General features: G+C 43.9%; 1 protein-coding gene across 3 annotated transcripts in view; it reads left to right on the top strand.

The window, feature by feature from the left end:
- The window catches only part of CRTAC1 (cartilage acidic protein 1), a 310,217-nt gene that overhangs the window by 234,149 nt on the left and 52,307 nt on the right, over positions 1-23,761 (top strand). For all 3 annotated transcript variants that reach the window (XM_075257862.1, XM_075257864.1, XM_075257865.1), the window contains exons 7-8: positions 1,096-1,241; positions 22,476-22,612. In XM_075257862.1, coding sequence (XP_075113963.1) covers positions 1,096-1,241; positions 22,476-22,612 — 283 coding nt within the window. The remainder of the gene's footprint in view (positions 1-1,095; positions 1,242-22,475; positions 22,613-23,761) is intronic.

Genomic DNA, 23,761 nt, shown 5'->3' with positions numbered 1-23,761 from the left:
CGGAGTCTTGATTAGAATGACCTTTTCAGACTTTTCCAGATTGGAGCATTTAGCAGTTCTTCGTTTTTCGAAATTTTAATATGGCAAATTCATCAAGGAGACGGAGCCCCGAATAGAAAACATACGATGAAGTTGTGGCCAAACATGTGCAGAGCGTTACCTCCAGGATGGGTTCATAGGCAGCTCATGAAAATTACTGCTGAAGAACTGCACAAGATGTCTCGCTGATGTAGATGCCGCAAGATGACTCCCATGGATCTCCACATCAGTAGGGACTAGGTGATGTTTTTAGAGGAAAGTAGTCATGTTTTTGTAATCCAAAACAACCTTTACGAAATTGGACTTTAGGACAAACAAATAACATTCCTTTCCCTAATGTATCGTTGGTTCCTTGACCTGGTCTCCATTTCAATTCATCTAGTGAGCGATAGTCCAAGATTCACTGCAAGTCCTCTCTGATGATCTCATGCATGATCTATAGAGGCTTGTGATTTTCTTAAAGGGTTTTTCCATAAAATTTTTATGTAAACATCTCAAAATGGTATAAAATAACAAAGGGGTAATATCTTTTGCACTCAGTTGACACATTCCTGCTACATCTAGTGTTTGGTTGGAGCAGTCAGATGTTGACCCAGCACATTTCATGGGTTCCACTGACCGAAGAACATCAAGACACTAGGGAAGGGTTGGAACAGGAGCAGCAGGAGATTGCTATACTAAAGAATGTCTTAGGGTTGGAACAGCCCTTTAGCAAATTAACCAGCATTGTTGTTGAGAACCATAGCCATGTAGATGTCATCATCTTGAAAGTCATAAGAACCACCGGAAAAAACGGTTCCCATGCTCTGACAGTCCTGTTATTATTGGCCTGATGAAGATACCTGATCGATGTTGAAACTTGTAGCCTATCACTGTCTTTGGAACCAATAAAGTTACGATTTATATGTCAGTTTCCTCTGGCAATCTGCCATTATTTTCCAGCAGCGCGCTACCATTTTCCCATTTTTTTTTCTTATCTCATCGGGTTTTTTTTGAGTTTGTAGGTTATTACTCACAACTTTATTTGGTTCTATTTAACGTTGTCCTTTTTTACAGGCGTTGATGATGGCTACCAGCATGGTCGTGGTGTAGCTCTAGCTGACTTCAATAGAGATGGAAAAGTCGACATTGTGTATGGGAACTGGAATGGTCCTCATCGCCTTTTTCTACAGATGAGCACAAATGGAAAAGTTCGATTCAGGGTAAGAATATTTTGAAATTGTAGATATCTTTGTAATATCTTGTCTTATAGTAACTTTATTGGTCCTACTGTTTCTTTTGTTTTTACTAACACCCAAAGTTGTATTTATATCCGAGCAAAATGCCATAACATTGTGATTAGTGAGGTCCAACATGATGTTCTAGATTAGTGGCTTGTAGCCTGTCAGTTTCCAGTTCCTATGAAACTACAATTTACACATTGACAATGTTCTAGATTGCTGATCTACAACATTTGATTCTGCAATGTTGTAAAAGTGTAACACTCTCATTGATGTTCTAGATTAGTGGTTTCTAGCCTGCGGTTCTCCATGATGTTATAGATGAGTGATTTCCAGCCTGTGGTTCTCCTTGTTGTTCTAGATTAGTGGTTTCTCGCCTGCGGTTCTCCATGATGTTCTAGATTAGTGATTTCTAGCATGTGGTTCCCCATGATGTTCTAGATGAGTGATTTCTAGCCTGTGGTTCTCCATGATGTTCTAGATGAGTGATGACTAGCCTGTGGTTCTCCATGATGTTCTAGATTAGTGGTTTCTAGCATGTGGTTCCCCATGATGTTCTAGATGAGTGATTCCTAGCCTGTGGTTCTCCTTGTTGTTCTAGATTAGTGGTTTCTAGCCTGTGGTTCTCCATGATGTTCTAGATGAGTGATTTCTAGCAGGTGGTTCTCCATGATGTTCTGTATTAGTGGTTCCTCGCCTGTGATTCTTTAGCTGTTGTGAAATGTCAACTTCCACATTGAAATGTTGATGATGTTTTAGCTTAGTTGTCTCCAAACTGTATGATTCCAGCTCCTGTGAGACTATAGCTCCCACTTGTCCTTTCAGTCTTGTCTTTGGTTGAACTTGACATATGTCTACTATCGCAAATCAGTGATGTTCTAGATTATTGGTCTCCATTCTGTGCTTCTCTAGTTTTTATGACTATACAACTCCATTATGTACACATTGATAATGTTCTAGATTAGTGGTCTTTAAGTTGTGATTTCCAACGACAACTATATTGATGATGCTCTGGATTGGAGATGATCTTCAACCTGGAATTCTCCAGTTTTTGTGAAACCACCAAATACTTTTAGTTTTAGTTTCACAGTAAGATGGACAACTACATATGGCAGACCACTCTTTTAGACATTCAGCCTTGAACAAAGGCATATCATTGAAAATTAATTTTGGGGCACTTTCCAAGACGCAAAGATTTTGTCATATAACTTGATTTCTTGGTCTGACCTTAGGTCTATTTCTTCATCTCATGTTTGTCAACTTTATTTCCAATCTTCAGTAGAGAGGTGGGATGGCGTCAACCTAAGCTTGGGGTCTCGTCGTAAAAAATTAATTTGGGCAACACTTCTGACCCATGACCCAGAGCTTTATTCCTATAACTCTAGATCTGGATCTTCCTCTCATATTTGTCAACATTTTAGTCCGGAGGAGCTTTCAATCTCCAATAGAGGGGTGGTGTGGGGTCAACGGGAGCTGGAACCCTTCTTCTCCTTGGTCTCGTAGCTACGAGTTTTGGCTTGTGGATGACTATGTCAGCTCTGTGTTTTTCATCTACTGCTAAAGTGTCCATGTTTGTGATTTAATGCTCTGCAGCGATGGAATGTGTGTGGGGTATAAAACCAGAAATAATTATGTTCCAGTTATCACAATGGGCTGTCAGGAAGCCGCTTCACAGCCAGTGGAAATAATAATAATTTATAAGTGTTTGACTGATCAGTTGCTTTGTTCCAGTTAACTTCGCCCTATTGCACAGCTCTGAAATTCACTTGGAAATAAAAAGCCTTCTATTCGGGACTGAAACATTCCAATTATAGTTATCAGCATATTTTAGTAAACAGAGATCACCGAGGATTTAATGCTCCGAGATATATTACAAGATTTATGGCCGCTGGTCACCCCTCCCTTTCCCTTCTGATTTATAATGCAGCTTTGTAAAGCAAACTTCTCCGCCATGTATTCAGCAACTCCTGAGCTGTTTGCATAGGAAATGGGATCATTTTCATATGAAAGCGACGATACATTTACAAAGTTTACTATTCCTTATACAACAGCTTATCAGATGCATGGAAAAGAGGGAAAGGAAACCGAAAAACAAGTGATAAAACTTGGCAAGGGTTCAGAATGGTCTGCATGTTCCTGATGGGTTGTAAAAATCTGGCAGAGAACATAAGCGACTTAGGGTTGGTTCACACTAGCACTTGTATTCCGTCCGCAAGGAGTCCGCATGGACACCCCCCCTGGACGGAATGCAATCACAATTGCAAGCAATGTGCTTGCAAAGCACATGGAGCCCATAGACTATAATGGGCTCCGTGTGCTTGCCACGCACTGCCCGCACAAATAAATGGTGCAGGCAGTGCGCGGCATGCACACGGAGCCCATGATAGTCTATGGGCTCTGTGTGCTTAACTACACAGCGCTTGCATTAGCGTTGGTATTCCGTCCGGGGGGAAGGGGGGGTCTCCATTAGTGTGAACCAACCCTTACTATGGGATATTACGGTCCCTAGAGATTAAGCTAAGGATCAGCAAATAAACTGTGATGAGACACACTCATGATCTAATACTGGAGAAAATTAAGATGGTCCCCAGTCTCTATTGCTGTGTAGACTGTTTCATCTTGAAGGAGGATTTCTTTGCCTTTGGCGATCTGGACTTTGTAGAGCTAGACCAGGATGTCAGCGAAGGGAGTTCTGGTAATGGGTCTGAGAAGGTATCCAAGATGGTATGTCCAGAGACTTCATGTCTAGGAGGGGCCATATGGCTTGCAAGTCCTTTGGTGTCTGTACTCCAATGGTCTTTCCACCGTACAGCATAGCAAGGCCGAGTGGATACAGCCAGGCATACTATATATTACGCGCCCACAGCTCTTCTAGCAGAGGTTTCAACATTCTCCGCTTGGCTAAGATGGAGGGCGCTCATCCTGATAAAGCGATATCTCAATTGCATCCCATAGGATCTGCTACCTACTTCTTGCAGCAGAGCAAATAGCCAAAGTGTCCACATAGGAGAGTGGCCCACAGACAATATCCCAAGGTGGATCCCCTTGTATAGTTTTATGCTTTCCACAATGACTTTAGCAGTACGTTCTAGACCAAGGACCTCTGCGAAGAGGCTGTCCGCCATTTTAAGTAAGCCGTTAGGCAGATAAGATTGGGAAAGTCCCTGAATATGGGCAGGACTGGAAGGGACTGGATGGGACTGGTGACATTCAGCACTCTGATTCACTTTGTAGGGGACTGTAGGGTTATAGGTTGGACTTGCTGGTCTGATGTCTTCATCCAACCTCATCTACTATGTAATTTCAATGGGAGTGCTGGAGTTAGCAAAAGTATAGCAATTGAATTGAATGGGAGTGCTGTCGCCACCAGTCCCACCTAAATCTAGCCTGGCTATGGTCAGGTTGAATGTGGAGCGCGAAAAAGCTCCTTTTAGTAGGATGGGTTGGGATATAAGCGGTTTCTAACTGGAAGTTGCAAAGCCACCATCCCTCTTGGTGATCACGTGATCATCGACTCGCAACAAAATATCAACACAGAAGAAAAAGAATAAAAAATAAATAAAACTGAAAAACACCCTTACCCACAGAAACGTGCCCTCTTACAATATCATAGAACCATTATGTTTTCTGAGCTCACATTCCCTTTAGAAATAAAGGGGCCATTATAAGTTAATTCCCGGTTTTCGAGCTCCTAAACCTCCCCGAATTACAGAACGCGTTCACCGCCAACACGGAGTAGAGCTTTTATGAAATGATCTGTGAACATGTTTTAACACATCTCTGAGCAGGAATATAAACTACTATACTCCAGAGAAACACTTGAAGAATTGCGAGCGATTACCGATTCTTGCAAATGACAGTCTTTTGTGGATTTCACCATATGCACGAGCTGTAAAACCAGAGGTAAGAAACACATTTCACTCCATATTTACACACTCGCTCAGGATCTCGCTAGGCATCATTTATTTTGCATCTGTAAACCTGCAAATGAGACCAATTTTAATTTTCTCACATCGTGTTTTAAGAGGATTGATTTTTTCATTTGCACCCCCAAAAATATGTCGGGGGGTATTTGGATCAGAGAAATGTGTGCCCTAATGTTCAGGTATACAGTAGGGCACAGAGCAGGAGGCTATAGATCAGGGGTGCTCGCACTTTTTCAGCATGTGAGCTACTTTATAAACTGACCAAGGCAAAAGATCTACTACCCACTTCTTGTGGGCAGGGCTGGGGCTGTGGCCGGGGATGGGCCAGTGGGTGGGGCCAGGGCAGGGCATGTCTGTGAGCAGGGCCGGGCATGTGGGATTGGTCGGGCGGAGCGTGAGAACAGGAGACAGCGGTGTTCTGTGGCCGCCCAGGGATCCCCATTGTCTGCTTGTTCACAGCGCAGGCTGAGAGTTATCTCTGGACACTGGCAGGCTGGGGCTGCAGCAGCCCCGCCTGCCAGTGACCGAAGATGACTCTCAGCCTGCGCTGTGAACAAGCAGCACCCCGGCTCCCTCCATCCCTAAGAGCGGGAAGTGCGTCATCCCCCGGAGCTGCTGCTGCCTGGCCTGCAAGTGTCCGGAGTGCTTGTTCACAGCGCAGGCTGAGAGTCGACTCTCAGCCTGCACTGTGAACAAGCAGACACCGGGGATCCCTGGCTGCATCCCGCGATCAACCCATATGTCCTTTGCGATCGACCGGTAGATCGCGATTGACGTATTGGGCACCCCTGCTATAGATCAATCTGCGCTATAACATGCTGCCTGGAGATTGCAGGAAATTTTCAACATGCGGAAATTCAAATTTTTTCTAATTGTAATTTTTTTTTCCAATTCCAAAGACAAACTGGTTCAGTAATATTCATAAGATGATATAAAAATTGCAGGGTTGTCGTCGTGGAAGACCGGCGGCCGTTAGATGGAAATGGAAATTTCCTTGCTTCCAATCTCCGAATGCTATTTTCCCATAATCTTGAAACACAATTGTTTGGAGCAGTAGATTTTGTTATTTCATAGACTCATTACCTCTTGTATGTTCCAGTTCCAGGTGTATTCATAGCACAATCCTATACCCATCTATAGTACTGTGCAAAAGTTTTAGGTCAGTGTTAAAAAATGCTGCAAAGTCAGAATGCGCTCAGATCTAGAATAGTTAATTTTTGGCGATTAATGAAATGTAAACCCCATCAGTGGCGTAACTACCGCCATAGCAGCAGAGGCAGCTGCCACGGGGCCCGGTGACAGTCCGGGTCATGTGATGTCCGGCATCATTGAACAAGGACGGCAGCAGAGAAGACAGCGTAGGAGCCGGGGATAGGTAAGAAACAGTCATTTTTTATGTTTTTATTCCCCCGGGTCTCCGATTATTATACTCTGGGGTCTGAAAAAACCCCTGAGTATAATAATTGTTTATGGGTGTCCACTATGGGCTATAATACTGTGTGCAGGGGCCACTATGGGGGATAATACTGTGTGCAGGGGTCACTATGGGGGATAATACTGTGTGCAGGGGCCACTATGGGGCATAATACTGTGTGCAGGGGCCACTATGGGGCATAATACTGTGTGCAGGGGCCGCTATGGGGCATAATACTGTGTGCAGGGGCCACTATGGGGCATAATACTGTGTGCAGGGGCCACTATGGGGCATAATACTGTGTGCAGGGGCCGCTATGGGGGATAATACTGTGTGCAGAGGCCACTATGGGACATAATACTGTGTGCAGGGGCCACTATGGGGGATAATACTGTGTGAAGGGGCCACTATGGGGTATAATACTGTGTGCAGGGGCCACTATGGGACATAATACTGTGTGAAGGGGCCACTATGGGGGATAATACTGTGTGCAGGTGCCACTATGGGGGATAATACTGTGTGCAGGGGCCACTATGGGGTATAATACTGTGTGCAGGGGCCACTATGGGACATAATACTGTGTGAAGGGGCCACTATGGGGGATAATACTGTGTGCAGGTGCCACTATGGGGGATAATACTGTGTGCAGGGGCCACTATGGGGCATAATACTGTGTGTAGGGGCCACTATGGGACATAATACTGTGTGCAGGAGCCACTATGGGGGATAATACTGTGTGCAGAGGCCACTATGGGACATAATACTGTGTGCAGGTGCCACTATGGGGTATAATACTGTGTGTAGGGGCCACTATGGGACATAATACTGTGTGTAGGGGCCACTATGGAACATAATACTGTGTGCAGGGGCCACTATGGGGGATAATACTGTGTGCAGGGGCCACTATGGGGGATAATACTGTGTGCAGGGGCCACTATGGGACATAATACTGTGTGTAGGGGCCACTATGGGGCATAATACTGTGTGCAGGGGCCACTATGGGGGATAATACTGTGTGCAGGGGCCACTATGGGGGATAATACTGTGTGCAGGGGCCACTATGGGGCATAATACTGTGTGCAGGGGCCACTATGGGGGATAATACTGTGTGCAGGGCCCACTATGGGGGATAATACTGTGTGCAGGGGCCACTATGGGGGATAATACTGTGTGCAGGGGCCACTATGGGGGATAATACTCTGTGCAGGGGCCACTATGGGGGATAATACTGTGTGCAGGGGCCACTATGGGACATAATACTGTGTGCAGGGGCCACTATGGGGGATAATACTGTGTGCAGGGGCCACTATGGGGGATAATACTGTGTGCAGGGGCCCACTATGGGGCATAATAGAGCGTGCAGGAATGCGTAGGAGGGGGTCGGTTGAGGTCTTCGGCGTCGGTGTTGGTCGGGGGGGGGGGGGCATGTCAAAACTTCGCCACGGGGCCCCGCCATTCCTAGTTACGCCACTGAACCCCATCAATATTTGGTGCAACTTTTGCCCTTTAGAGGAGGAGTCCTGGAAGTGATGACATGGGCCACACCAATATAGCCCTGATCTCATCATCATCCAGTCCATCTGGGAGGACATGACGAGAGACGGATTGGAGCTATTGTATTCCTCCTGAGTGCGTAAACCCAACCTTCGCTTCATTTCCAGCACTGATGAGATCCGGGCTAACAATCTGCAGGAGAGGCACGTATTGTAACTAGAATTTACTGCAGGACTCTGTCAGATTGCACAAGGTGTAATTATTACATTGACCTTTTTGGCCACAGCAAATCTCAGTTCCTGAGATTTTAGAGATAGTGAAGAGCTGGAGGCCAGGCTGAGACCTTCCAGGCCATATTTGAAGATAGGAAAGACATTGCCCGTGTTGTGAGTTTATGTACACTAAATAAATTGTCTTCTTGACGTGTTATTTCTCCTTCTAACATTGATGAATGGCAAAAGAAAAATTCACAAAAATAGTAAAAATAAAAGATAAAGAAAGAGTAAACGGTCGGGGGGGGGGGGGGTAAGTTTAATTTTCCTGTTGACATTTTAGGTTCATTTCTAATATTTTTCTATGAAGGTTTTCCAGGATTTATATAAAGCTAAGTGTGCTTAACCCCTTGGCAGCTGACCATTCACTGACATCTAACACCCTGCTTCATAAGGAGCGATCGGAGCACAAGCGTCCAAGGGGTTCAACCATGCTACATGTCCCCCTCAGCACCTACTTATCTCTGGCCAGTGACCCGGGGCTGCTAGTAGCCTCAGTACCTGGTTGATCCTGTCCAGAAGTAAGGACATCAGCTTATGTGTCTGCATAGACTGACTTCCTCTACTTGTGTATTGCAGTCTATAGTGCTGAACCAGTGATCAGTGCATCGCTGCTTCAGGTCCTTTAATGGGGCATCACTAAAAACCACTGCAAGGCGGCACAGTGCAGCCAGGAAATAGCTGTTTTTTAATGCGACTTGGATTAATTCGGATCAGATCGGAGAATTTGGTAAAGCTGCCGAACCGAATTTTTGAAAAATTTGCTCATCTCTACCTACCTACATATTACATATGTAATAATTCTGTATTTTGACCTCTAGTTGGCAGGATAGCACCTGGTGCCATGCTTGGTCTTGATGCCTCAGAAGGACCAACAACACAGATTAGTGGTGCAACATCGGGTTGGAAAGGAACCCCGCTCACCATATGAGTAGGAATAAATTATTTTTATTCAATAACATCAATCACAACGCGTTTCGAGCGTATACCTCACCCTTCCTCAAGTGCAACAATTCTTCACCGACTGTTAAGAATTGTTGCACCTGAGGAAGGACGAGATGTACGCCGGAAACGTGTTGTGATTGAATTTATTGAATAAAAATTGTTTATTCCTACTCATATGGTGAGCGCGGTTCCTTTCCAACCAGAGGTTGCGCCACTAATCTGTGTTGTTGGTACTTCTGACGCATTCTGTACACGCCCATGAGGTGTCAGGATCCCTGCAGCTACACCCAATTTAAAGGGAACCCTTGTCAAACGTTGTTACTGCCATTGCAAAGTTGTGTAATCACAACTCCATAAGGTGAGCCTTATTTCTGCTATATCCACCTGTCCTACAACACCTGTCATACAACAGTGCCACACTCGCTTGGGCCGCTCGGCATCTTCTTTTTGTTTTTGAGATTATGTTTGGTCTTGAATAGAGATGAGCGAACACTATTCGAAACAGTCTACGTGCCAGCCGAAACAGCGGCTGGAACGCAGACTTTGCCGGCGGCCGGCCGCTTAACCCCCGCGTGCCGGCTATGTCCATTCATTTCTACGGGAGCGTGCTATTCAAAACGGCTGTTTGGAATAGTGTTCGCTCATCTCTCGTCTTGAATACTTGATATAAGTGAACATACTATAAATCGTTGGGAGTGTATTTTCTCCGCCCTACCTTATTTACATTGTTTGCACATAGAGTGATTGGGCTGATGTAAACCTATTATTATAGTACTTGTAATGATTGGCCCATACTACATACCAGCTCATCCTCCACCAGACTATAAGTGCACCTGAATTACTAGACTATTGTATTGGTCACATTTAGAGATTTGTTTTCTGTTCATTTAAATTTTTTTAATTTTTATTTTCTGATTCAAAATTTTTGAGAAGTGTTTAATAGATAAAGCGCCGCGGCGGTAGGAGCGCGTGGTGGGGCGGAATGACTATTTATAGGGACTATTCACAAGCGGTGACTTGGACAGTATCGGATCTCTAATTATAGACTGTAAGCCAAGAACTTTACAAACCAAACTGAAATATGAAATGATTCCTTCATTATTATTTTGTTTTTTATTTTTTTATCTACTAAACAAAGACAAAAATTCTTTCTAAATTGTAAAAGTGGAAACATCTTGTGTATTTCATATTAGTTTGATGTATTAGATGTAAGCTTGTAGACTATTAATCATGTGATTTTAATTATTTTAGATGCAGTAGCTCTTAATTTTTTCAGAAAAAAAATCTCTTATTGTCCGTATTCTCGCTGTATTGTCTGTACTGTCTCTGTATTGTCTGTATAGACCAGGGGTCCTCAAACTACGGCCCGCACGCCACATGCAGCCGGCGAGGACAATTTTCAAGGGCCACTGAGGGACATATTACTGTGTGCAGGGGCCACTATGGGGTATAATACTGTGTGCAGGGGCCACTATGGGGCATAATACTGTGTGCAGGGGCCACTATGGCGTATAATACTGTGTGCAGGGGCCATTATGGGGCATAATACTGTGTGCAGGGGCCACTATGGGGTATAATACTGTGTGCAGGGGCCATTATGGGGCATAATACTGTGTGCAGGGGTCACTATGGGGCATAATACTGTGTGCAGGGGGCACTATGGGACATAATACTGTGTGAAGGGGCCATTATGGGGCATAATACTGTGTGCAGGGGCCACTATGGGGGATAATACTGTGTGCAGGGGCCACTATGGGGGATAATACTGTGTGCAGGGGCCACTATGGGGGATAATACTGTGTGCAGGGGCCACTATGGGGGATAATACTGTGTGCAGGGGCCACTATGGGGCATAATAGAGTGTGCAGGGGCCACTATGGGGGATAATACTGTGTGCAGGGGCCACTATGGGGGATAATACTGTGTGCATGGGCCACTATGGGGCATAATACTGTGTGCAGGGGCCATTATGGGGCATAATACTGTGTACAGGGGCCACTATGGGGGATAATACTGTGTGCAGGAGCCACTATGGGGGATAATAGTGTGTGCAGGGGCCACTATGGGGCATAATAGTGTGTGCAGGGGCCACTATGGGGGATAATAGTGTGTGCAGGGGCCACTATGGGGCATAATAGTGTGTGCAGGGGCCACTATGGGGCATAATACTGTGTGCAGGGGGCACTATGGGGGATAATACTGTGTGCAGGGGCCACTATGGGACATAATACTGTGTGTAGGGGGCACTATGGGGCATAATACTGTGTGCAGGGACCACTATGGGGCATAATACTGTGTGCAGGGGCCACTATGGGGGATAATACTGTGTGCAGGGGCCATTATGGGGGATAATACTGTGTGCAGGGGGCACTATGGGGCATAATAGTGTGTGCAGGGGCCACTATGGGGCATAATACTGTGTGCAGGGGGCACTATGGGGGATAATACTGTGTGCAGGGGCCACTATGGGACATAATACTGTGTGTAGGGGGCACTATGGGGCATAATACTGTGTGCAGGGGCCACTATGGGGGATAATACTGTGTGCAGGGGCCACTATGGGGGATAATACTGTGTGCAGGGGCCACTATGGTGGATAATATTTCATACAGGGGCCACTATGGGGGATAATAATGTGTGCAGGGGCCACTATGGGGGATAATACTGTGTGCAGGGGCCACTATGGGGCATAATAGTGAGTGCAGGGGCCACTATGGGGGATATTTCATACAGGGGCCACTATGTGGCATAATACTGTGTGCAGGGGCCACTATGGCACATAATATTTCATGCAGGGGCCACTATGGGGCATAATGGGGCCACATGCAGCCGGCGAGGACATTTTTCCAGCCTTCTGCATGTGTCTCGCGCGACGTCACCCAGATCGCTCATCAACAGGGAATCCGGTACGCGCAACCATGGCCTACACTGACTGCAGAGTGTGACCTCTTCCCCAACGCAACCGCGATGATGTAAGTCTGAAGAAGGAGGAGGAGGTGTGGCAAGTATAATAGAGAGTGTGTGTTGTACTGAGGAGCATATATTACTATGTGAGGAGAAGGGGGCATACTGAGGACCAGATAATACAGTGTGGGAGTGTACTGAGGAGCATATGATACTGTGAGGGGGGGGTTGAGGCGTACTGAGGAGCATATAATATTGTATTATTATTATCCACGTCCCTCTAATGATAATGAAATGACTCTTCTGACCCAGTCTAACAGCAAAGCTGAAAAACGAGTAGCAGTAAACCAGAAGTTTCCACTCATTGTGTGTGATTTTATATTTTTTTCCATAAAAGCCATATAAAGGTCTTCTTTTTTTTTTTTTTTTTTTGGAACAAGTTATATTTTCTAAGGGCACCATTTAATTTTCCATATAATGTATCGCACAACCCGAACATTATTATTATTTTTGGAGTATAATGGAGATGTCTAATATATCTTTTGTTTGTATGTTTGATGTAAATTTTGGGAGGTTCCATATACTATACCATACTGGCCTTATGGTCGGCACCTCTGTAACATCTGATTCATAAATCAATCAAATATTCTATTAAAAATGTAAAATAAAACCCCACTTTGGAGAAACTTTTAGAGATCGGAGCCTTTCATATTAATTTTATTTTATTTTAAGCAAATGATGATTCTCAGCTGAGCTGTGAGACATTATGGAAAATGTGTTAGCATCAAGGTAATGATGGCGCCGGCTCGTTCTGCTGTTACGTTTTATTAAGTTGGGTTAAATATAGAATGGTAAGAAGGAAAAAGAAGAAATTATAAAGTACTTAGAGAAAAAGGTTAAGAAACTTGTCCCCGAATGATCTCATTTTTTAATTAAAAGGTTTCTCCAAAAGTAAGTGGATTCCATAGTATTGCACCATTGGGACCCCCAATAATTCCCCCAGGAGAGATAGGAGCGATCGGGATCGGAAAAGATTGGATTCCGATCGGCGATTGAGTAAATTTCACCATCGCGGTCGGAATTCCAAACTCGATCTTTTCGAGGTCGGAGGTTATCTCAAGATAGGCTCAACCCTAAAAGTGATTTTTCCAATAGAGGAGCATTGACTAGGGTTGAGTGATCGGGATCGGAAAAGATCGAATTTCACGATCGGGATTGGCTGGAAAATGAAAGGAAATCGATCCTAAAATCTCAAACCTTATCATAGGGTATCAATTTGGTCAGGGCGCCAGTATATCCTTGCAGCACACGCATCACTACCATGCACCACTTTAGGCAGCTTGCAAATAGCACAAGTAGTGTCCCAGAGAAAACCTACCGACTACTTATACCGACTACCTATCTGGACCTTCTTGTTTCTGTCTTATGTGAATTGAGTCTGGACTATACCAATGTGGCCAGAGTTAGGTAGATGGTTTATCCCTCAATGTAGATCAATCTAGTGTGGAGCAGATTAGGACACATCTGTATGTAGATTTTTTTGATGAACCAGGGGATCCCCATTACTAGTGATAAGCCACACTTCCAAAATTGGAGATGACCAAAATCCATCTCCCCTGGACAATCCAGCCCACACCCCTACTGCATTCTGTGTCGATGATACTTACACCCCCCTTCCCTTCTGGTTATACGAACGGAATCTCAGCCCTGATATTGCTACATTGGGTTCTCCAGTGAGATAGTTTGTGTTCCGATGGTCCAAGCATGGGTATAAGTTGCGTTGGTCCCCCATGTGTCCTTTTACCTTCATCCATTATCTTTTTTTTACAAATCTTTGCTTTTTGATGTTTTTTGATGCGTTACATTTCCACCATGTCATTTTGCAATTTTTTTCTTTTATCGTTCATCTATCCTAAGACACAAATAACATAAAAACTATAATAAAAGGATTGCTACAAGGTCAATATGTAATAAGTGATAGCGGCAGAACAAAGAGAATGATAAGATGATAGAAATGGATATCATGTCGGCCAGTCACCCCCTTCTGCTCCGATCTATGGAAGCCTGTTGTGTTGCCGTATCTGTAGACTAATGCAGTAAATTCCAGGTAGCTATGGTTACAGCACTTCCATAAGACATATATATATTCACCTTTTACCCGCTGGTAAGAATAGTGATAGTATCTGTAATTGAGCACGCATGGCAATCTGTATATACCACATTATAGTTTACCCATACAGTACTATACCCCACCGAGTTCTATAACTTCTTAAATACATTACATTACTTTTGGCCATAAACATAAAATATAGAATAAATGCATAAAACATTGTAAGCGTCCACAGCCATTGGATAGGAATAACCAGGATTCATATGTATCAGTTGACTGACGGGGGAAGGTTACTCTCTGCCCTGCCATTCTTTCAGAGTACCAATGGTTTGACCCAAGGATATGGCTATAGGGGTGCAGAGGTAGCAGTTGTCACCATGCCTTGGTGCTTGGTGGGCTCAGAAGCCCCTTCGCCATATTCAGTGCTAATACTCTAAATGGCACCTGATGGATGGGAGTCATCTGCCAAGTTTTTGCATTTGAGGCCCAGAACCTTTGACTGTACCGAAGCGCATCACTTTTCTGCTTATCCACTATGACCACCCTAAATAAGGTACCAACACAATATCCTTAAGGCTAAAGCCTCACGTAGTGGGCCGCAGCAAAAAAGGACTGAAGGGAAAAAAACAGGCAATGCATCCCATTTTTTTCCCACAGTACTGTCATAGAAGGTCCACAGAGTTTTCCTCCCACTCAGCGAGCCCCCTCTGATGCTAAAAGGCTATGTTAGGGACAGTCGGGGTGTCGTTCCTCATAGCCCAGTAATGATGCTGGCTTTGATACTCGCTCTTCTGACAGTTACGAGATATTATGTGCTTTTATTGACCACACCAATATCTCCAGCACCAGGGTATATAGCAGGAATTTAGTCGGCTGTCTAGCGGTATAAATAAAAATAACATTAATGAGGACATGAAAGGTCCTCTTTGGCAGAAGAAAGTGAAGCAGTACTATCTGTGCCTCCATCATTTACAGGAAGAGAGAGTAGCGGTACTACCAGTACCTACAACACATAGTACATAGAGAGCCAGGAGTTCCTATGTCAGTAACTTTACAGGGAGAGGGAGGAAAGCAGTACTATCTGTGCCTCCAACATTTACAGGAAGAGAGAGTGGCAGTACTACCAGTTCCTACAACACATAGTACATAGACAGCCAGGAGTTCCTATGTCAGTTACTGTATAGGGAGAGGGAGAAAAGCAGTACTATCTGTGCCTCCATCATTTACAGGGAGAGATAGAGTAGCAGTACTAGCAGTTTCTACAACACATAGTACATAGAGAGCCAGGAGTTCCTATATCAGTTACTGTATAGGGAGAGGAAGGAAAGCAGTACTATCTGTGCTTACATTAATTTCAGAGAAACAATGCTATTTATACCTACATAGTGTAGAATTAGAAAGGAAGTTAGAAAGGAAGGCACTATCTGTGCCTACTTCTTATACAGTAAAATACAAGGAAGCATTACTATCAGTTCCTACAACATATAAAATACATGGCAAGTCAGGAGTTCCCTATGTCAGTTACTGTATAGAGAGGAAGAAAAGCAGTACTAACTGTGCATACATTACCTATTTGTAGGAGTCACCTTTTACCACTAGTGAATCAACCTCACCGGAGTATTAGCCATAAGTATTTATTAACTCTGTACCTACATAGTTAGAAATAGAATGGGAGAGACAGTACTATCTGTGCCTGTATCAGTTATAGGAAGAAATAGGAAGACAGTACTATCTGTGCCTGCATCAGTTATAGGAAGAATTAGTAAGACAGTACTATCTGTGCCTGTATCAGTTATAGGAAGAAATAGGAAGACGGTACTCTGTGCCTGTATCAGTTATAGGAAGAAATAGGAAGACAGTACTATCTGTGCCTGCATCAGTTATAGGAAGAATTAGTAAGACAGTACTATCTGTGCCTGTATCAGTTATAGGAAGAAATAGGAAGACGGTACTCTGTGCCTGTATCAGTTATAGGAAGAAATAGGAAGACAGTACTATCTGTGCCTGCATCAGTCATAGGAAGCAATAGGAAGACAGTACTATCTGTGCCTGCATCAGTCATAGGAAGTAATAGGAAGACAGTACTATCTGTGCCTGCATCAGTCATAGGAAGTAATAGGAAGACAGTACTACCTGTGCCTACATCAGTTATAGGAAGAAATAGGAAGACAGTACTATCTGTGCCTGTATCAGTTATAGGAAGAAATAGGAAGATGGTACTCTGTGCCTGTATCAGTTATAGGAAGAAATAGGAAGACAGTACTATCTGTGCCTGCATCAGTCATAGGAAGCAATAGGAAGACAGTACTATCTGTGCCTGCATCAGTCATAGGAAGCAATAGGAAGACAGTACTACCTGTGCCTACATCAGTTATAGGAAGAAATAGGAAGACAGTACTATCTGTGCCTGCATCAGTTATAGGAAGAAATAGGAAGACAGTACTATCTGTGCCTGCATCAGTCATAGGAAGTAATAGGAAGACAGTACTATCTGTGCCTGCATCAGTCATAGGAAGTAATAGGAAGACAGTACTATCTGTGCCTGCATCAGTCATAGGAAGTAATAGGAAGACAGTACTATCTGTGCCTGCATCAGTCATAGGAAGTAATAGGAAGACAGTACTATCTGTGCCTGCATCAGTCATAGGAAGTAATAGGAAGACAGTACTATCTGTGCCTGCATCAGTCATAGAAAGAAACATTCATTCTTTCCAATATTCTAATTTCCAATTGTGAGACCCTTTCATAGCTGTGACTCTGGTATCGACATCCATTGCCCCACTATCCAGAATGTTCCTGTTTATGTTGGGAGCCTATTCATTCCACGGATATACTTCGGTACTCTGTACCCCCTTCACAATCTGTCCATATATCATCTCAGTCGTTTATGCCCAAGTGGTTGTCTCCATTTTTCCTTGATTTAGTTGTCATATTCAGACTCCAAAGTTCAGACGTTCCCCGAGCAGACCGGCCATCCTGATCACAAACGCTGCCGCTGCCTCTGATACTTTGTTTTTGAAGCCGCCACAGACTTTTTAGGGCTGAAGCCGAGCAAAATCCTTTAAATCAAAGACATTGAAAAGCTGATGAGATGTGAAGTAATGGCCCTTCCCCAGCAGATCGCCCCACTTTGTGTTTAACCTTCACATGGGTTGTTAACCACCCTGGGAAAAGGTAATTACAAAGTAGATCTACAACACTTAATTAAATACGCTTTGTAAAAGCAATCCGTAAGTAGGAAGCCAAACACCGCGCCGGCGAGGGGGAAGTCGCAACTTGTTACGGGCCTAATGGTCTTTGTTCGACTGCCTGATAATTGTCAAGCCGGTGAATAGCTCCATCTCAGAAAGACATTTTCTACAGACTTTTTCCTCCTGTAATGTCTTATAATCTTCCTCCGAGAGAGATTTGCTCTGATAAAGGCCCACTTGACGCTTTCCTTGTACAACATCGTGGCTATTTGTTCCTTTCAAAAGTTAACTAAGGATGAAATCCATCGAAGGTGCAGGGGGTCAAGCTCAGACACAGAGCTTTTGTGTGGGACTTTATCTCGAAGTTTTCAGACAAATCGCTGGTTTTTATGCTCGATACATTCATGTTCTATGGAGAGAGAAGGCGCAAAAGTATGGACTATGGGTCCGGAGCTGTTACAATAATGATAGTGTGGCTACATCAGTGGTTAGGGTCTTCAGTCGGAAAATGAACAAGGGCAACATGTTTTTGCAGAATTTCTTTTTTTTTTTATGGGTTCTCTTATGTTCCAAAAACAGGGATAAGTTGTTTGACTTAATATTATGTAGGATCTTGTGTGAGAGCGTCACAGATAGGGCAGTGGCGTAACTAAGAATGGCGGGGCACCAAGGCGAACATTTGACATGGAGCCGTCCCAGTCCCCTGAACCCCTCACCTACCCCCCCAGCCCCCTGAACCCCCACAGCCCCATGACACCCACCTACCCCCATAAAAGACGCCTGAATATACCGATAGTGTTTGTTGGGGTTCGCTGGCCCTCCCTGCTCCTACTCATAGCCGCATCCACAGAAGGGAAAGTGCAGGCGGCTGCGAGCAGGAGCGGGGATCGCTAAGTAAATAGGGCCCGTTACATGATGGGGTTACTCCAGCAGGTAACAGCCTATTAAGAAAAAAACAAATCAGGGACCTGCCGGGCCCTCTAATGTCCCGGGCCCTGTGGCAGTGGCTACCGCTGCAACCTCTGTAGTTGCATCCCTAGGGAATGTTGTGAGTAGGTAGAGCCATAGATATTTAGTAGAGGGTGCATGGTGGACCCAAAGGTCACCTAGATTTATATAGTGAGCAGATAGAATACGGTACCTTGGACCTATAGACACATCAGGTGTAGTCATATGTTGCCTATATGTGTGTATATATATATATATATATATATATATATATATATATATATATATATGGGATGTACCCAACCCTCTATAATAAAGGATATGATGGAACATGCCATAATATGGAAGGTAGAGTCTGTGCCCTTAGCAATATTTTATATTATGGATCCCAAAGCAGCCCCTGAGTCAGGGAGTTGGTGTGATGAGTGATATGCGAGTAGTATTTGTAGTGAACACCATGATATATATTGGGTGTCAATTCCATTTTTGTTTACTTATTTGCCATTGAAGGGAAGCGTCTTAAACAAAAAACCCTTACACGGGGACCATTTCCCACCAGTATCCCCCATTGTGTAACATAGTCGCATGCATGTGCCATAATCCAGCCAGAATAGAAATTGTTGACCATCAGGTGGGGTATCTCGCCAAAAATTCTCTTGGCTGGTATTGAAACTTGTGTCCACCCAACAATAGTATAAGAAGCCACTTGACTGTTGCTCGAAGCAAATAATCCATTGCACATTACTTATGGAGTTTTCTCGCCGAGCATGTGTTGTCACATTCTGAACTCCTTACGACGAGAACTCCGAAAAATAATTGAAATCATAATACAAGTATAATACAAGCCCTGTCGGGTCTGTGCAATCTTCAGTCAGCCGAATGTCATCAGAATGTACAATGTTGTCCCGCCGGAGCCGCAGCCCTTTAGGTGAAGGGGGGAGCAGCATCTAGGATGACTTCTCCGAGAATGTAATCATCCTACGGCAAACAAAATGCAAAAAAATCTCCTTTTCATTGATATGAATCTGCACCTTTCATATTACATTGCAAATCATACCATTATTTCTGGAGATGTACAGTACACAGGTGTGAAATCTATCTTCCTCAAGAGGATGGTGACAAGGCAATGTGCTGCCATTATTTATATTAATATGGCCATGGCTTTTCTTTTACACAGGGGTGTGAGGTTCTAAAAAACGTAAGCTGTGTCTATATACAAGCTGCCATGGAAGCCTATGGTCGTGGTCAGGTCTCTGGTCAGCCACATTGTCCTACTGTGTCACTATAAGACAGCCTGACCACCAAACTAGTGTCTTGTGCTTGGTGGGGCTCAATCCAGTAGTACCAGGACTGATGTCAGGGATAGCTTTAATGGGGGTGTCCAGGATAACTGCAAAAGTCAGTGAGGGCTGTTGGTTGGGTAAAAACAAAAAAAAGGGACATTCTTCTACCCCCAGTTCTTGATTTGGCTGCCCCAGTCCTGACCACTGAGTGATAGGCGGCAGTGGTCACCAGAGCTTCCGCACTTCATGCCCCAACAATCCATGCTACAGAGGGAATAAGAGATCCACCACCCAAACCAAGGACGAGGGGTAGGTGAGTTTTCTTTATTTTTCTATATTACACCACTTCCAGTCCTCTCGTGACTTGCATTTATCCCAGACAATCCCTTTTAGAGAAAGCCACCTTAGAGTTGAGACAAGACTGGACCACATCTCCATCCAAAGGTCAAGCCGGGAATTCTCGCTTTGTGGGATTTTGTTGATTAAAGGGAAGTAAACAGATGTCACCAGCAATGTCATCTGTGGCCCTGGTGGACTCTCAAAGCAATGGACGCCCACTCATTTGTCAAGTGGGCAAATATACTAGATACAAGTAGGTTGATGGTTGAACACTGGTTGGAGGAGCGATCATCTGCTGGTGAAGCCATACACATTTTGTCCATATTGACCATCGCAGTCAGATTAGCCATAATTATTTAGGAGCAGAATGTCCTAAGAACAAACTTGCATGGAAAGATGAAAGAAAGATCTCTCAAAAAATTAGACCTTTTATAAAACTATCAAAGATTTTACCAGCTGCCATTGGTCGGTTAAACTGATTAAGGTTGATGCCCCATAGAATGCCGAATTCGAGGCGGAAAATGAAGAAGAATTTCTCTTCATTTTCCACCATGTGAACCTAGCCTCGCAGTTTGATTAGTGGAGGCCTGATAGGTCCTCTATACTGAGAATGAGATGGACACTAATGGGGGAAATAAAATAGTTGTGGGGTACCCTATTCATTATAGAATAAAATATAAAGTTATCCCCTCCTCCACAAGGCTCTCCATAATGCCGCACCTCCCTACATTTCCTCCCTCAACTCTGTCTACCGCCCAACCCGTGTTCTTCGCTCACTCAATGACCTAACACTTACATCCTCTATTATCAGAACCTCCCACGCTCGTATACAAGACTTCTCCCGAGCTGCACCACTTCTCTGGAATGCTCTACCCCGGACAATCAGATTAACTTCCAATTCTACAGTTTCAAGCGCAAACTAAAGGCACATCTTTTCAGACAGGACTATCACAATGTCTAACGTAAACCCTTCCGTACCGTCATTAGAATCCCCAAAACCTAACCCTCCTCTGTCCCCGCTCCCACATTACCCTACATGTTATGATGTCATCTCAAGCTAACTTTTTATGTCCAAGCTCCATCCACATGTTACAGGACACAACTAGTGATGGCTGATAAAGTTTTAAGTTTGTGTAATGACAGTCACCTCTATTACAAAAGTGTCTGACCTCTGTATAAGCAATGCCGCCCCTGCTACCTCTTGTGTCACCCCCCTCTACCTCATAGATTGTAAGCTCTTGCGAGCAGGGCCCTCAGTCCCAGTGTGTGAAGTGACTTTCTTTGTTACGTATCTTTCTGTTTGTATTTGAACCCTACAAATTGTACAGCGCTGCGGAATATGTTGGTGCTATATAAATAAAATGTATTATTATTAAAGGGGAGGTCTGGGTATTAATACCTGGTCTTGGTGATACTAATGATGAGGAGCTGCCTGATTATAGTAAAGCCATTCCCCATAGCACAGGTAATTAACTCCATGTCAGATCGAGCGACCCAGGGGTCCAAACGCTGCCTCAGATCACATGACCTGGGGGTCATGTTGTCACCAGAACCAAGTAAGGTAAGTATAGTCCATCATCTGCATCCCCGGGACCATGTAAGTAAAGTAATACTCCCTGGACAACCCCTTTACCCTTGTATGTCCTTTGCTGATCTTCTTACAGTCATGGCATCCACCATCTAAAAAAAGTAGAGCACCCCTTTAAGATCTGTATGCTTACATCTTAAAAGATTGTTACATCAAAAATACTATTTACCACGGCACAGAAAGTACAGCCGCGCTCCGCAAACGGGGTGTCACTCTGCATCAATCACTCCGAAATCTTTTACTTTTGGGTATTTTTTTGTTGTAAACCAAACCTAATACTGTATTTGATGTTCCGTCCTCGGCTCCTTTTACCGAATTCTGGTCAGGTGCACCCACCGGTTTCTGTAATTTGCCTTATTTTCAAGGAAATGTGTTTTTTTGGTTTTTTAACTCTAGCTACAAAGTTACAGTCTGAGGTCATGAGGTCTTGTTCTATTTTGTATGTGCGGTTATTGTGATGGATGGTAAAATCATCAAGTCTGAGGCAAAGTAATTGGTCAAAAATTCCAAAAATATATTTTTATAAAAAAAAAAATTGTAATTTAATTAGGTGAGAAAAAAAAAGTCAATCAATTCTTCCCAGAAGGGATTAGAGATGACTGAAGACGCACTGACCTGTTGTGTACAGCGCTGATAAGATGTTCACAGCTGTTACGTCTCTGTACACATCGTCTTTTGTTTCTAATTTTAATTTAGAGATCCTCTCGATTACCTTGAGGTCTCCCGCAGTAACATCTAAGGAAGGTCCTTTTAATAAGAGATAATTGTGAGCCCTTATATCTCTTCTTCTATCTTCAAACAGGATATTGCCACTCAGAAGTTCTCCATGCCTTCTCCAATCCGCACTGTGATAGCTGCCGACTTCGATAATGATCAGGAGCTGGAAGTCTTTTTTAATAATATTGCCTACAGGGGCTCTTCAGCAAATCGTATGTTCAGGTAAAGTCACGGACTGTGCTAAAATCTGAAAGGACGTCAACACCTTACTCCAGTATCCCAATGACTTCTTTTGCAAATCTGACTTCTAGACGGTCCATGTAAGGACTGGATCCATTTATTTACTATAACTAGATATGGGTGATTTGTTACAATGTATATTGGTGATGTTTGTTTGGAAGTCCCATTATTATACTCTGGGGGGTCTCTACAGAACACTTATTCTCACCTTGCCTCACCTCTCCTAGGAAACCTTGGGGCACCCAGCAGCATCCCGAAATCTCTTGGTGACCTCTTCGAGCCTCAGACTGACACTAGGTCAAAGCATCATCTTGGCATCCTCTTCCAGCCTTAGACAGACGCTAGGTCAAAGTATCATGAAGTTGGTGCACCCCAAGTGACAGCTGAGGCCCATTAACTGGTCTCATTGTTGACCCTGGTGTGCAAAATGTCAGCCAGAGACTGGAAAAGGATGCCAGGGAAACTGCAGAGCACCAAAGAGAGAAGAGGCAAGGCGAAAATACCTCTTTGTTATGTTCACTCACCTCCCCTGGGCCTCCACTGTTACACTCTGGGTTCTGAACATAATGTTTTGTGGGTGTTGAACCCCCTGAAATGGGACAATTGGCATGAGCCTCATGGGTTTTTTTTTTTTGCCTTCCCCTAGAGCAACACTGTAGGGGATTGTAGGGTTATAGGTTGGACTTGGTGGATTGATGTCTTCATCCAACCTCACCTACTATGTAACTATGTAACCCCAAGAGTTTTGGGTTTTGAGTGAAGCCCAAAACTTTTGGAAAAGTTGAGCTGAATTTGGTTCGATCCGAAACGTTATACTCACCCGTGACTATAACTCTATAAGTAAATGTTCAACCAATTTAATATGTAGGTTTTAATGTGTGAGTTATTTGTGGGTTTTCTAAACCAAAAGTTACCAAATGTTCCACCTATTGTATAAGGGATGTTTTGTTTTTTACCTTTCCTCTTGAATGGACAAGCCTACTTAAAGGTATCGAAAGATGAACAGCTTTTCAAATTAACATGATTTTGCAATACTCTGTACAAAGATGTTCATCCTGTATGTATGTCCTGTATGGATCAACCCTCACTAATGGGCTGACACAGGAAGAAGATTGTAAGGGTCTAAGTAAC

The sequence above is a fragment of the Leptodactylus fuscus genome, chromosome 10 (genome assembly GCF_031893055.1).
Source record: "Leptodactylus fuscus isolate aLepFus1 chromosome 10, aLepFus1.hap2, whole genome shotgun sequence".
Lineage (NCBI taxonomy): Eukaryota > Metazoa > Chordata > Amphibia > Anura > Leptodactylidae > Leptodactylus > Leptodactylus fuscus.
The sequence above is the reverse complement of the archived record's forward strand: the minus strand, read 5'-3'. Positions and strand labels throughout refer to the sequence as shown.